At 31.6% G+C, this 16,171-nt stretch overlaps 1 protein-coding gene across 1 annotated transcript; it reads right to left on the bottom strand.

Annotated features, from left to right (window-relative positions):
* Positions 1–374: 374 nt before the first annotated feature.
* Positions 375–825, bottom strand: LOC112511834. The gene has a single exon (XM_025117643.1). The coding sequence runs from the start codon at positions 810–812 to the stop codon at positions 492–494; it is 321 nt and encodes a 106-aa protein (XP_024973411.1). The 5' UTR covers positions 813–825; the 3' UTR covers positions 375–491.
* Between the last annotated feature and the right edge of the window lie 15,346 nt (positions 826–16,171).

Raw genomic sequence — 16,171 nt, 5'->3', positions numbered from 1 at the left:
TATATTTACGTTTTCATATTTAAAAATAATTAAATCATTTTCAATATTAACCATTATATGGTAAAATGACAATTATACTCTTACTTATTAAAATTAAAAAATAAAAAACGGAAATTTTTTATTGGTCGAGAGTGGTTTGCATAATTTTCACAAATCAAGCGATTTGTAATTTAACCCGTCTATATATATATATATATATATATATATATATATCATTTTCCCGTATTTTATTTTTATACAAAATTTTTAATGCAATCATTATACAAAATATTCTATGTTTTCTAAATCCGTATTTTGTTTAATAAACGATCACTAGAGGTTCGTCTATTTGTTAACTTAATATTCCACAATATTAATTAAGATGCACGTAGACTGATTCAAATATTCACGATTATAAAAAAGAAAAATTACTCGAAAACGTTAACCACTTTGATTACAATTTGTACCTAATGAACAAACTGCACCATAACCAAAAGAAATGTATCTATCGTCTATACACGGCCGTCTTCAGCCGCCCCTTTTCCGGCAAGTGTAATCACGTGACTATCACCACCATGCGCCGACCACCATCGCCCTAATCTGCCTTTCAACCACCCAAAATAATCTCTACGCTTCAAAACCGTATCCAACGGTGCCTCCGCTTCCCGTCTGCTATAAATCCTTCCAACCACACACGAAAGAATCACAATGACCATCATCACCGACATGACCGCAAAGAAGGGACCGATGGATCCCGATGACTGCACCGCCTGACCATCTTGCACCATGGGTTCTTGTTCTTGAGGCAATGGAGTTGATAATGTAGTAGCCATTATTAAGTTGCATGAAGTTGGTTTATGCAACTAGATGTGGTTTATATATAACGGGATCATGTGTACAAATGTTTATGCATAAAGTACAAGATGGTGATGCGTATGAATATGCTTTTGGGTTTTTGGAGATGCAACTCAAAGTAAACAAGTCGAAAACTACATGGAAAGTGTTGGTAAAGTTGATGTTTATTTAACATGGATTCCTTTGCTTTCTATAGAAGCAACCTTTTTTAGCTTCCTACTTCCGAGCTAAGCTTTCCTTTTTTTCCTTCTTTTTCTTTTTTATTAAATTATTAAAGGATTGTTTGACAATTGCTGAATGATTTGGTGCAGAATGATTAAGTGGTCAGAATGATTAAGAGGTTGTCATGATATAATACAAAATGAAATATAATTGTTTGGTAATTGTGTACAATAAAATTATGGCTCTTAATGGTTAAGGGAGATCCAGGATACAAAATCATTCAGAGGGTTTTAGAACTTTTAAGAGGCAAACTTTTTTTTTTGTCAAACAAGATTCAACTCTTAACGATTCAGACGTTGCCTCTTAATGGAACTATTAAAAGGTAAACAAACAACCCCTAAATTATTTTGGTATGTTTAAATTGTTGATCTTTTAATTTACCATCCAAAAAATTGGACTGAATTATAAAGAATGTTTTAATAAGGGGACATAGTTGACAAGTGTAGAAAGAAACAAGGGCTAAAGTAGCCAATAGAGTAAACAGGGGTAAAATTGTTGATCTACTAATTTACGGGTGTTACACATTCCATTGCCTTCTAGATAATGCTAACCCCCTAATTATTGAACTTTCAAGCAATTTTGGGTTTTTAAACACCCAAAAGCTCAAATCTCTTTGTTTTATGACCGACTAATTCTTACGTTTTCAAGTACTTGGTTCTTGGTCAAGCATGTTGTCATCTAGGCCTAATGGAGGACGCCATGGCCCTGGCCACGTGCAGCCCGTGCGGTCGCACAGGGCATCAAAGCCTAAAGGGGCATCAAGTTGTCATTTATTACTAGTTTTGGGTTTAATAATTTGGTAATTGAGCAACTGAGCTTTAACTATAAAAATAGGCCCAAGGCCTAGTAGTGATGAATACTGAATGCACATCGTTGGAAAAAGTTGGAAAGTTGGAAAAGTTTTTGTTTGTATGAATTAATTTGTTTGTATAAGTTGGAAAAGTTTTTGTTTGAGAGAGTTTTTTCACAAACGTAAGGAGCGTTTTTTTAGTTGAAAGGGACATGTTTGGAAATTTTTTTTGGCTTTCTATATAAAGCTCCTCCTAAAAGCTTATTGGATAAGTCACTTTCTATATCATTAAGCCACTACGAAACAGTCATGCATAGTTGAGCGAATAAGCTGTTAGATCCATTAAACTTATTAAGTTGCTAACAGATAGGCCCTTAGCCTTTAGTTATTAGACCTGTAACTTTTGAGTTTTTTACTTTTTGCATACTATGACAATAACTTGGATGTAATTTACTATCTTAGTTAAAAACCAATTATGGTTTTTCTTGTCTTTTAAGTCCCTTATATTGAAATAAAGTTTCTATTTTGCTAATTTTAATTTGGAAAAGGTAAAACTGGAAAAGAAGGAAGCATGATCTTAATCCAGGATTTATCATTTATATTTTGTATTCGAGGTTTTGGTTTTTATGTTCTTCTCATTGTATTTTTTTATTATTATAATTAATAAAAATCAACATGAGGATGAGATACTTTGTTTGAATAGGTTCTAAATTCTTTTAAAAAATCGCATGTTTCGTTGTTTCATTGACTTAAAAAATAGGGTTAGGGGCATATTTTATTATTTTCGCACAGGGCATCAAAAATCTTAGGACCGGCCCTGGCCATGGCCCTTCTTCAGACGGAAAAGCGCCTTGCTTCTGTTGCATCCTGCCGTGAAAGCATTTGCTGGTTAGATGACAGCTTTTCTTTTTCGAGTCATACAACACTCTTTCTACTCTCGAGTCTCGATGCTATTCCTGCTTCCCAAGAAATGCATCCGCTCCTAAGAAAGTCCATTCCCTCTTAATTGTTTCTTCTCGATTGTTGATAAGCAAAGGAAGTTCGGAAGGTGGTTTTGTGAAGGCAAATCTTCTTTTGAGTGGTGGTATGTAATTTTTTTCCACTTATCGTTTTTTTATTTTTGGGTTTTTGCTTCTCTTTAATGGTTAAAATTCGTCCATTGACAATGCTTGTTTACAATATTCTAGATTTGCATTTTGGTTAAAGGTTGACCCAACAGTTTTGTAAGCCACTTCAATCTGCTAGATGATAGTAACCTTTTAACCTGGGAAGTACTTTAGAGCTTCTTGATCTATCCTGCCGATGAAATGCCCCTATCCTAAGTTGCTTATGCGATGGTTCATGATTTGGCGCGCCCTTTTGTTTTTATGAAATGAATCAAATAGAATGGTTTATCAAGTTCTATTATCTGTAACCTACTTATTTAAGTTCTAAAATATCATTTGATCCTTAAAACCGATGTACACAAACCATGCTTCATCCTTTCATATATTTCTATGCCATAAATTGTTGATCAATCAAGTTAACTTGGGTTCTTAGTTTGATTGGGGACTCAGACGTTATGCGACTAGGAGGATTATATGGATTTTAAAAGATGATAGACTCCTAAAAAATTGCAATGATCTAGATTACAGGTTCAATTTACGTTTGTTTTAGTCCATTCAGATGACTTCTGAGGATATTAGAAGGTTGAAGTGGACGATTTGCTTTGGATGGAGATGGAGCAATGAACATATTTTACTTTTTTATAGAATAATTTTCAAAATTCATAGGGTCTTCTGGTTTTTTGTCATTATTAATGAGACGTTACATATGGGTATTTGGATAATAAAGAATGTCACTGAAACATGCTTTTTTGGTAGAATTTTTGTTTTTATCAAGTTCTATTACCTGTAACCTACTTATTTAAGTTCTATATGAAGCATTGTCCCTTTAATATGAAAAAGCAATTATATTTAGTCAAAAAACGACATGTGGACGTAGTTTTTATCATCAAAATTTATTTTAATATCCCGAATTGATGATGTAGAATTTCCGAATATATGCTCTCTGGAGCACCTTTAAAATTTTGAATTGAACCACTTTAACCGGATTGTATCGAACTGCTAACACCCTTTAATTTATATCTCAGAGAGAGAGAGAGAGAGAGAGAGAGAGATCAAAAACTCAAAAAAAAGTCTTAGGTTAAAATTTAGGTTTTACATGATTTACCTTTCATTTTCCCCATTACATTTTTCCACGGGCCTCCAATCCCAATCGAAACCATTACTCTAACAAAAAAAAATCTATTGAAATCAATAAAAAAATTATTCGAAATTGATAAAAATACTAAAAAATTATTCGAAGTTAACCAAAAAACGTTAAAAATCCCTCAAATCGTTGTAATTAGGTTAAAAACACATCGGACGATTTTGCGGATCTTTAATCTACCTTAAAAGTGATCCCACTGAACAAAAATCCTGGATTCGTCACTGTTTGAATTGGTGAAATATTTATTCTTGAAACTTGGGGGACCCCAGTCAAAAACTCAAAAAAAAAAATTTAGGTTAAAATTTAGGTTTTACATGATTTACCTTTCATTTCCCCCATTACATTTTTCCACGAGCCTCCAATTCCAATCGAAACCATTACTCTAACCAAAAAAATCTATTGAAATCAATCAAAAAAACCAAAAAAATTATTCGAAATTGAAAAAAAAACACTAAAAAATTATTCGAGATTAACCAAAAAACTTTAAAAATCTCTCAAAACGTTGTAATTAGGTTAAAAACGCATCAGACGATTTTGCGGACCTTTAATCTATCTTAGAGGTGATCCCACTGAACAAAAATCTTGGATCCGTCACTGTTTGAATTGGTGAAATATTTATTCTTGAAACTTGGGGGACCCCAATCAAAAACTCAAAAAAAAAATTAGGTTAAAATTTAGGTTTTACATGATTTACCTTTCATTTCCCCCATTACATTTTCCCACGGGCCTCCAATCTCAACCAGAACCATTACTCTAACAAAAAAAAAATCTATTAAAATCAATCAAAAAAACCCAAAAAAATATTCGAAATCAACAAAAACACTAAAAAAATTCGAAATTAACCAAAAAACTTTAAAAATCCCTAAAAATGTTGTAATTAGGTTAAAAACACATCAAACGATTTTACAAACATTTAATTTACCTTAAAAGTGACTCTACTGAACAAAAATCTTAGATCCACCAAAATATTTATTCTTAAAACTTAGAATTTAAATCGCAAATCGTATAAAATAAAAGAAGATGGGTTAGAATGATTACACGTGTAGATCCTTAATTTGAAATACCGCGGGGACCTCTTCACACACCCAGGTCACGTTTCTTTTCAGAAAACTCCATTTTCTGACCATAATACCCTTCTGTCCCTGTCCCAAACATCCACCATCACACAAGGGCCTTTATGTAAAACAACACTAAAAAAAGTTGAACTGAAGTGTCACTGTCACAGCGCTGCCTGTATATGTAACTATAGCAATACCACTCTCACAGCCTTTTAGATATACAAAGTAGAGAGAGAGAGATAGTCAAAAGGAGCGACAGAGACGGAGAGCAAAACAAAGTACGTTAATGGCGGATTCTCATATCATATTTCTTGTTTCCTTATGAACGTAACCTATGGTGATTCAATACGGATCTGAGTTTGCTAAGGTTTGATGGTATAATTAACGTTTTGCTGGTTTTATTTATGCTATACATGTTCATTTTGGTAAGATCGTTCTTACTTGTTGATTAACAATCGGTTTTAATGTTTCTTCGTCATTTAATCGTTTATGTGTTTGGTAGAGCGTCACTGGATGCAGCGGTTCATCGATCTGTTCCCCAAACCTGATGAATGAATTGAAAATAAATATGAAGGAAAAAGAAGAACGAGAGAGAGAGAGAGAGATAGGAAAAAAGGAATTGGTCGATAAACCTCTGCATCCAGCGCTCACTCCCACTCCATTTTCATTCTGTTTGGTGTGTGTGTGTGTGTCCGTGTGTGTGCATATTCGATTCATCGATATTGTGTGCGGAGTATTTGATTTGCTTTTAAGTATTCTCTCTCCATGCTAATGATTTCTTCAGAAGCTATGTTGTCGTGTTGATGCAGGTAGTTTAGTAGTTCTTTCTCAGCTTGTTTTTATGCATTATTTCATTTATGGGTTCCTTTTGGTATGTTTAACGAAATTATAACAAAATTTGATTTCTGGTCTTATAATAATGGTGTGAGATTAATATCTCAAATTGGTAGATGAGATTAGAGCTTGTTAAAAAGGAGTTTGAAAATTTAGGATTTGTTTTCAGAACCGTGTTAAAATCTATGTGCTGTTTGGGATTGTTTATTTAAAACAACTTATGTTTTTTTTTTGTAAAAAGTGCTTATTAATTTATTTGGTATCAAATCGGAGTTAAATAAAATATAGTTAAAATTGTAAACTGGTAGTAAGCAGTTTTTCATAAGTCAGTAAGGATTAACTTATCAAAAACAGCTTATTACCGGTTTAACACCGGTATAAACAGTTTTTTTTTATCCAAACACCAGAAAACAGCTTATCACCGGTGCCAAACTGAAATAAGTTAAAAAACAGTTTTTATAAGCAATCCCAAACACATGGACTCTAAACTGATAATTGAGAGGAAGGATGTATTATTTTAAGTGCTTTTAAATAGTATGGGTACGAGACACGTCTCATTAGAACTAGGGTATCCGTCATAACAGGGCCAACTCGTGACCGGGGATGGTGACGGTTAGGTAATGTGATCCTTGTTTATTATTTATTAGTAAATATATTATTTATAAAGAACTAGATTCAATATCTTTTTGGGGTGGTTTGGTTTGTGGAGTTCGAATGAATTTGATGGAATTAAAATGACAAATTCTTTTGACCAAATTTCAATTTCTTTGTTTGGTTTATTTCTTGAAATAGATGGAATCTTTAAAATTCTATTGAATTCCATAAATTAGTAAATTCCACAAATTATTGAATTCATCATTCCCTTACATAATGAAATGAATTGAATTTCATCACCACCCACCACTAGCATGCTACAATTGTTCGTCATGACCCATCCCTAACCCCCCACCACCACCAGACCAATACTGTCTTCGCCACTCACCCTTACCCACCTACTACTACTCACCATGCCACTACTGTTGTCATCACACCCACCCACCCCCAGTCACTCACTGCACATCCCTACTACAACCATGTTATTACCGTTACTATCATGCCCCTAACCTAACCCTCACTACCACACCATTATTGTCGTCATTACAATTGTCACTCACCCCACCTCACCTTACCCTAATCCACCAATAACCACCATGCCACTACCGTCGCCGTCATACCCATCCACTCCCAGCCACCCAACCACCATCCGACCACTGTCGTTATCACAACTACCACCCTGCCACTCATCCCTACCGCCCCMCCCCGCCTCTAACCTAACTCCCACCCCCACACCACTATTGTCGCCTTCACAACCGTCACTCACCCATACCCCACCCTACCCCAACCTACCACTGAACATCATGCCACTATTGTTGTTGTCATACCTATCCATGCATAAGTTTTAAGTTCGATATTTTTTTTATCAATTCCATTCAAACATAAAATATTTACAAATACTTTGTTTTTTATTATGTGTACTCTAATATGATATTTTATCATATGATCAAATAGTTTTACTCAAGCATACAAGTACTTAAGCACTCAAAGTGTTTTTTACCGCTTTGTATGAATCTTTCTGCTATAAAATCCAAACCTTCAAAATCACTTAAAAGAATTTAATCCATTACAAAACTTTCTCTTCATTTTAAAATCTAGCATTGACTATTTAAAAGTCAAATACATTTATTATTCATATGGTTTGATGTTTTTATAACGGAACCAACCTCTACAAGGAAAAGCCCTTTTAAGAAACTCTTTTAGCGTTTCATCTTCTTCCTCCCTCCGCTTCTGTGTCTACTCCCCTACTCCATCAATATGTACCTTGATTCCCCTCCCCTTTTTCCTTTATCCATTAAAAAGGAACTCACTTGAGTTAAAGATGAGGAAGAAAGCAAATGGGTAAATCTTGTCGGAATCTGCCTTTTCCCCATCAATCTGTTCAAAATATGAAGCTCGAAATTATCTACTACTTGCTCCCTATTTGCTCTTAATTTTTGAAAAATTTCTTAATCCACTAGTATGATTTTTGGAATCCGATGGTTTTAAAGTTAAATAATCATTGTGATGTATAAATCTTGATTCTAGATTGCTAGATGCAGCAAGAATCTTTAATCCCGAATCTCCATTTACTGAAGAGGTTTGATAATATTAAAAATTTGATGTAACTTTTTTTTAGTGGAGCATTTGGTAGGTTGTGATTATTTTTAGTTTGTAATATCTTTTTTTGGAAAAATTGGTTATCAAAATAATATATAAGATGCAGGAAGTATGTTTTTAATTGTATAATTAATTAATTCATGATAATTTATCAGTAATTTAAGGATTTATTGTAATTATTGGTTAATCGATTTTAGGGATTCATTGTTTTTTCTTGATCAATTTTATCATCAAGCTTTTGGGCTAAAAACAAGAAACGACCAATGAAGGGTAACGTAGTCAGTTTTGTTACTCATACTATTTATTCAGTTTATTAATCGAACAATAATTTAGAGGTTATCTATCAAATCTTTTATTCAATCTTATATTGATAGATTTGTTTGTTTGAATAAATTGATGTTGTTTATTTTTTGTCTGAATCAACAGTTTGAATGAAAGAAATGACCGATTTACCATTCAACATGAATTAAGCCCTATTTGATAAGTTGTTTATTTTTCACTCTAAATGATATTCCTGAAACACAAAAACTATTTGAGCATCAAAACATAACATCATAAATTCATTGATATCATCCAAACATCATTAATAAGTAGTTTTAAATAAAATACTTGAAAAATCAAAGTTCAAACCCAACTCTTAAATTTAAACATTGGAAACCAAATCTTTGCAATTTCATCACGCAGAGTAGCCATATATATTGGTCTCTTCATGAATGACAACAAAGGCTCGGTGGCCATAGAGTTTATCTGTGTTGGCTAACCACAAAGGGTTGTGACGTAGTGGTTGAGATCCTGAGAGAAGTGAAATATCTCATCTGCCTAGGGTTCGATTGTGACCGTTAAGTTTATCAGGGTTAATTTATTGCAGTCACACACCCTTCCAAAAAAGGCTCGGTGGTTGGCAAAGGGTTTTTTTTATGACGGTCCATAGGCTCCAATACTTGTGCACATATGACCATCAAATAGTCTTGCACACAAGTTCGAAAATGGAAGAATCGTAGTCATCATAGATTGAGCATGCCTATTGGTCTGTATTAAAGTTAAACTTATAAATATATAAATAAAATAAACAAGATAGAAATAAAAACTAAAAGCTAAAGTTAGAAAATGACCTTCATCTCCGACTCCTATTCCTTGCATGTCAGATTAAAAGTGTTTGTGGAAGGATTGTAGACATTATTGGTTTTGTTTTTTGTAATTTCAACCAAGCATCGTACTTTCCTTTCAAATAATCAAAATGGTTATGCATTTGCTTCCAATCAGCAACGAAGTTACGAGTGCTTTGTAGAGTTTAGGCAATTTTGTTCCATGAAAGTGCTTTCAAGCTCCCACTTTCTATTCCGTTCAACCAACCTCTATTCCATCACCATCAACACATCACTGGTTAATGAAATTGAAATTCCAAAACAAATATCTGAATGAGGGTAGCTTATTTGAGAAGCCACCAAACACAGATGAGCAACACCTCCAAGACAAAAAACAGAGAGTAAAGAGAAGTATCTCAACAGAAAATATAAGACTTGTATTTGTAGAGGCAGTCTATATCGTGCGAAGTAGAGGGAAAGGAACAAGGGACAGAGAAAATGAAGATGAGGGGTAGAATAGCTAATAAGCTATTAATTTTGAGATTAAGTCATAACCAAACAACCACTTATGACTGAACGAATAAGCTATATAGGTTATACAGATCATTAAGCCACAATCGAACAAGCCCCCTCTTAGTATATTCTATACTTACAACTTAATTCACAGTGCGTTTGATGAAAAAATACTGAACAACTCCTTACTTCAATCCAAAATCATTTTCAAAATATTTTTTTTTTGAATTATAAATAATTTATCTTTATCTACTTGAAATGTTTTATGAAGTCTTACTCTATAACTGAGAACCGTTTATCAAATGCTTACCCGGTAAGCTTTTACCAGAAATAGACGTTCACCTCACTTACCTTATTATGTAACATTCTCTTTCATTAAAATGTCTTGTTGGTAAGCGTCTTAAACTCGGTAAACGCTTACTAGATAAAAGTCATCACATGCACTTACCAGGTAAGACTCTTGATTGTTGTCTTCCTTCTTATCGAGTAAGATTCTCGATCATTGGTAAGGTAATTGAACCGTTAAGCGATTCCCAAGTTAATTGTGTAGTAAACAACCCCCAAGTCCTTTTTATAGACAATTAGGCACTGTTTGGGAACCATACTTTTTGGGTACATGTTTGGATGAACATAAACTAGTTTATTAAAATGTTAGTTGGAGTAGCTTATGAGTAGTTTTTTGTCACTTTTTTTTAAATTACAACCCATATTAGTATTAATTATTATCTATTATTATTAATTATAAATAAATATTTATTATTAATGAGTACAAACAAAAATTAGTTATTACTAATATTAATTATTATTAGTTGATTTTAAGAGGGGTTGAAAATTATTGATTAATTTTAATTATACTTAATATTAATTATTTAGATTTATTATTAATCACATCAATTATTTTTATACTATTTTTTAATTATCATTCAATATATTTAGTTATCAAAAATAAAAAATAACAAATAATTCTAATAATATTTATATAAGTCACATAAAATTTAAAGTTATACTTATTTTGTTTCATAGATAATGTTTGATATAAACCTTGCAGTCACCGTCAAACAAATGGTCTTCAAATATTTTTCCAGTCATTTGATTATGTGTTTCATTTGCACTTGATGTTGCACATTCTGGGAGTCATTGATTCATTGTCGCAACCTCTTTAGAGAAAGGATCAAGATACCTTGATCGACATTATTATAAGTTTGATTGTTTTAACACGGTTGTGGATATGCAAATTCAAGAGTTCGTTGACATATTTGATGAGGTAAGTTCTGAATTGCTTACTTGTATAACAACTTTAAGTCCACATTACTCATTTTGTGACTTTGATCCATCAAAATTATTGAGGTTGATTGAATTCTATCTAGATGATTTTAGTGATGAGGATATAAAGACTCTTGAGCAGTCAAAGATCTTACAGCCTAGTGGTAAAGGCTTGGGCATGACATAGTCATGAACCCAAGTTCGAGTCCTGAGAGGGGAGTGTTGGCGACATTTAAGTGGGGCCATGTTTAGCCTCCAAAATTGCCGGGGATTAGTCGGGCGTTGGCCCGGACACCCTTACAAAAAAAAAAAACTCTTGAGCATACGGCTCTACATTGACAATGTCAAACAAAATGAAAGATTTGACAACTTGAAAGGTATAACCGACCTTGATTTGAGTGATAGTCGAAACTAGGAAACATCTTGTTTATCCTCTCGTTTTTCGATTATTGAAATTTGAATTGGTTTTGCCTGTTGCAACTGCATCAAAAGAGATGTGTTTTCTGCAATGAAACTTGTGAAGTCATTTTCACCCAATCGAATTTGTGATACTTTTTTGAATGGTTGTGTAATATGTGTTGTAGAAAAAGGACTTGCTCATGTTACAAATGAAGATGTAATAACTCGTTTTCAAATGATGAAAAATTCTAAGGAACAATTGTAAAATGTCAGTATGGAATTGTTCTTTTTTTTAATGATTTAGTATTTATTATGTATCCTTCATTCATAAATTAATGACAGAATGTTACAAAATGAAGGGGGACCTCTTTACGGATTCGGTTTTTTGTTGGTAAGTAAAGGGAATTTTATCAATAACATTTGTAATTCATTTACTTATTAACCATTCATTAAATCGAATAAAGAAGTGTCAGTTGACAATTTAGTACAACCCAATTTATAATAACATATTTTAAATTTGAAAAATTAATTAAAATAGTCATCTTCGGTTTGTAGTTTTATCATTTAGCCATTTCTCTCTTAAAATCATCAAAATGTCACTACCTCCGTAAGCGGCAAGTTTGTAACTTGCGAATGAGTTAAAGTGTAAAAAAAAGAAGTTATCAAACTGGGTCTCCAAGTACAGGGACCAAATTTATAAAAAAAATATAGGTTCGCAAGTGGCACTTTTGCCGAAGATGTTGGGATTAATTTACATATTTGGTCCCTACATTTGTGATACTGATTCCGATCTTTTTTTACACTTTGACCCCTTCATAAATTATATAGATCAACCACTTGTGATGGTAGTGACATTTTACTGATTTCAAGAGAAAAAATGATTAAGTAATGAAACCAACATCTAAAAATTACTATTTTAATTAATTTGTCTTTAAATTTCATCATTTTTATCTCAATTATGTAACCCATCTATTTTGTCACGATTGAAAAGGGTTGCTGCAAAGGACAAAACTGGAATGGGACAACCGGACAAGATAGGGGTGAAATCATGATTATATATATATATATATATATATATATATATATATATATATAGTTGGGTTCACATAAGACCAAAGGTTTTTCATGAGACTCGTAAGACCAATTTATGTTTATTGATCAACTTTATAAGCTAATGATCTAATGGTCTAAAGTTGCACGGTGACAATTTTGTAATTATTGAAAAATCTCGTGGCGTTTATGAATGTTCAGATCTGACAATTGTAGATCTAATCCAATGATTGAGAATTGGTCTTACGGGTCTCACGAAAAACTTTTGGTCTCGCATGATCCCAAATATATATATATATATATATATATATATTTATTTATATTTTAGCTTGAAAACCACATCATTCAGAGGTGGAAAAAAAATAGAAATAGTGACATGAATCATGATAATGAGTGTTATACCCCTTTTCTTTTTGTTGGTTTTCCTTTTTGAAAACATAAATGTAGATAACTCATAAAATTAAACGAATATGGATTAACTATGTGTTTTCGTATCTTTTTATTACGGTGTGTAATGTCTTTATTGTGAATTTGGTTCTTGTGATATTTAATTTGTCTTGACTATGATCTTCCTGATTAATGACTCCATTACATTAAGGGTAATTTTTGTCTTTTTATCTAATTTTTGTCTTTCTTCTATAAAAAAAGTAAAAACAATATTTTTATACACACAAATAATATATATATATATATAGACTTGGGATCATGTGAGACCAATGATTTTTCGTGAGACCCGTAAAACCAATTCTCAACCCTTAGATTAGATCTACAATCGTCATATTTGAACATTCATAAACGCCACGAGACTTCTCAATAATCATAAAATTGTCACCGTGCAACTTTAGACCATTAGAAAATTAGCTTATAAAGTTGATCAATGAACATAAATTGGTCTTACGGGTCTTACGGAAAACCTTTGGTCTCACGTGAACCCAACCTTATATATATATATATATATAGAGAGAGAGAGAGAGAGAGAGAGAGAGAGAGAGAGAGAGAGAGAGAAGAATGATCAAGTGCAAACCACTCATATTTGTACAAATCGTGCAAACCACTCTCATCTGTCGATTTTATTGTTTAATCTTATAAAAAAATCATGAAATTGTTTCATATAATACTTTTTTGATGAATTTGTTTCATGTATGATTATGAAATTTTAATGAAACTGTTTTATGTATTTTTTAAAAATTAATATAATGAAGATGATAAATTCCATGATTAACACCATACACAATAAAAACGATTAATCAACCTCTCATAATTACAAAAAATGAACAAAATGCAAAATTATGGTTGGTTGAATGAGGTTTATACGGTTTGTACAAATAACGTGGTTTGCAAAGTAAACTTTCCCTATATAAACATAATCAAATACATAATAAATATCTCATTTTTAAATAAAAAATTAAAATATAATTAGAATAATCATTGAGTTCTAACATAATACTTAATTATGATCCTTATAAAAAATGATATTATTAAATCAAAAATAAATTATTTTGTTATTAGATCTAAATTAAATTATAATAAAAAATTGAGTTAGAAAAATTACACAAAAAAGGAGAATTTTTAAATAGTTAATTTAATTTTAATATTGTTATATTCCTTTTTTAAATTTTTATGTTATCTTCAAATTTATATTTTAAAAGAAACATTATTACTTGCTCAAAACTACATAAATCGATATTATAATATCGACAGAAACCAAAAAATAAAATAAAATATTAAAATCAAGATGTATTTCACTGCATTATACAAATATCCTTCTAATATATAATATATTATAATTTGGATTCTAAATTATTTTATAGTACGTAAAAATTATTAAAATAAGTTATCTTAATAGAATATTAAATGTCATCTTTATCTTTTAATATTGTTATATAAATAATTTAATGCATCGACTAAGATTCTTATTAATATAAGCAAATCAAACATTTTTTGAACACAACTTAAACGTTTTATGATAAAGTGTATTTAAAAATTACTAGAAGGGTATTCGTGTAATGCAGTAAGGTACATCTTAATTTTAATATTTTATTTTATTTTTTACCTCAATCGATGTTCTAATATGATCTTATGTAATTTTGAAAAAACAAAGATATTTTAATTTTTGAATAAAATATAAATTTGAAAATACCATAAAATTTTGATAAAATTATATCGATATTAATATAAAATTAACTATTTAAAATTCTTCATTTTTTGTGTAATTTTTAATTTTTTAATTCAAAAATTTTAATTATTCTTTAATTTAAGTTCAATAACGAAGTAATTTATATTTGCTTTAGTAATATAATTTTCTTATAAAGATAATAGTTAATTATTTTGTTAGAACTCGATAAGTATCATAATTAAATTTTAGATTTTTTATATTTTAAAGTGAGATGTTTATCCTCTATTTAATTATGTTTATCCGCAGTTAGTTATACGAATACAAACATAGAACTTTAATAAGTTGTACTTACGCACAATCTACTTGTAATATTGAGTTTTAAGTAACATGCATTAATAAGCAGTACTTTATGCATAAAAATGATTTTCAAAAGTTTTTGTCAAATGCTTTATAATATAGTATAGATTTTAAATATTACAAAGTTTTTATATTGTTATGAAATTAATTATTTTTTTTAAATTAAGGGGCTGTTTGTTTTTTAAAAAAACCTCTTAATACCCTCTGAAGTCTGAATCGGTCAGACCTTATGGTATTAAGGGTGTTTTTTTTTTCCAATTAAGAGCTTAAAAGCTCTGAATACGTCTGAATTATTTAGAGGTAAAATAAACGCTGAAAACCTCTTATTTTGGGAATCGCCTATCTGGTCTCTCTAACCTCTCCATCGCCGCTTCTCTCAAGCTCTAGATTGAATCGCATTCAAGCTCTCGATTGSTCTHTGACCGTAACCTCTCCATCGCTGCGTCTTCTACCTCTCGATCTCTCTCTCTCAAGCTCTCGCCGACCGTCTTCTACCTCTCGATCTCTCTCTCAAGCTCTCGTCTACCGTCTTGTACCTCTCCATCGCTCGATTTACGGTATGCATCTCGATCTCTCAAGCTCTCTATCTCTCGATTTAAGCTCAAGCGGATTTTGCTAAATCGCATATAAGACAGCCTTTGTACAGTTTATTCAATCAAAACCTAAATCACATGTTGTATTGTTCAATTTAGTCATTGCAGACTCATCGATTTCATTTAAATCGCTTGAATGTTCATCTTCTTCACAACTGTTCTTGACCTAAATCGCATGTTACCTCTGTATTCAATTTTTGATTTGTATTGCTGTTGATCTTGATACATTTGTTGGTTTTTGCTTCTTTTTTATCATAGCAGGAAATCGATCACAGCTCAAGTGCAATCAAGGGTTCAACAAAATCGCTGACATGAGCTTTGTTCATCGATCGATTATCTCAGATATCACACAGGTTTTAGTTGGATTTGGTTTTTAATTGCACACTGTTAATTCGATATCACAAAGCTTTGACCGGTTTATTCTAACATTGCACAAAGATTCTAATCTGGAATTGATTTGTGTTTCTTGACTGGAATTGTCACCTGGTTTAAGTCCTGCTTTGTTACTATTTTTCATTTCGTGACAGATTCAGTTCTCTTCATAAAGAGGTTCATTTGATTTTAATTGTGATACGCCTACCAGTCCTAGCTGGTGTACCTGTTTGGTGGTCCAC

Source organism: Cynara cardunculus (assembly GCF_001531365.2).
Source record: "Cynara cardunculus var. scolymus isolate 2C chromosome LG 4, CcrdV1, whole genome shotgun sequence".
Lineage (NCBI taxonomy): Eukaryota > Viridiplantae > Streptophyta > Magnoliopsida > Asterales > Asteraceae > Cynara > Cynara cardunculus.
The sequence above is the reverse complement of the archived record's forward strand: the minus strand, read 5'-3'. Positions and strand labels throughout refer to the sequence as shown.

Coding starts and splice junctions, on each gene's coding strand:
- LOC112511834 (XM_025117643.1), bottom strand. CDS start 812: ATGGCTACTACATTATCAACTCCATTGCCTCAAGAACAAGAACCCATG.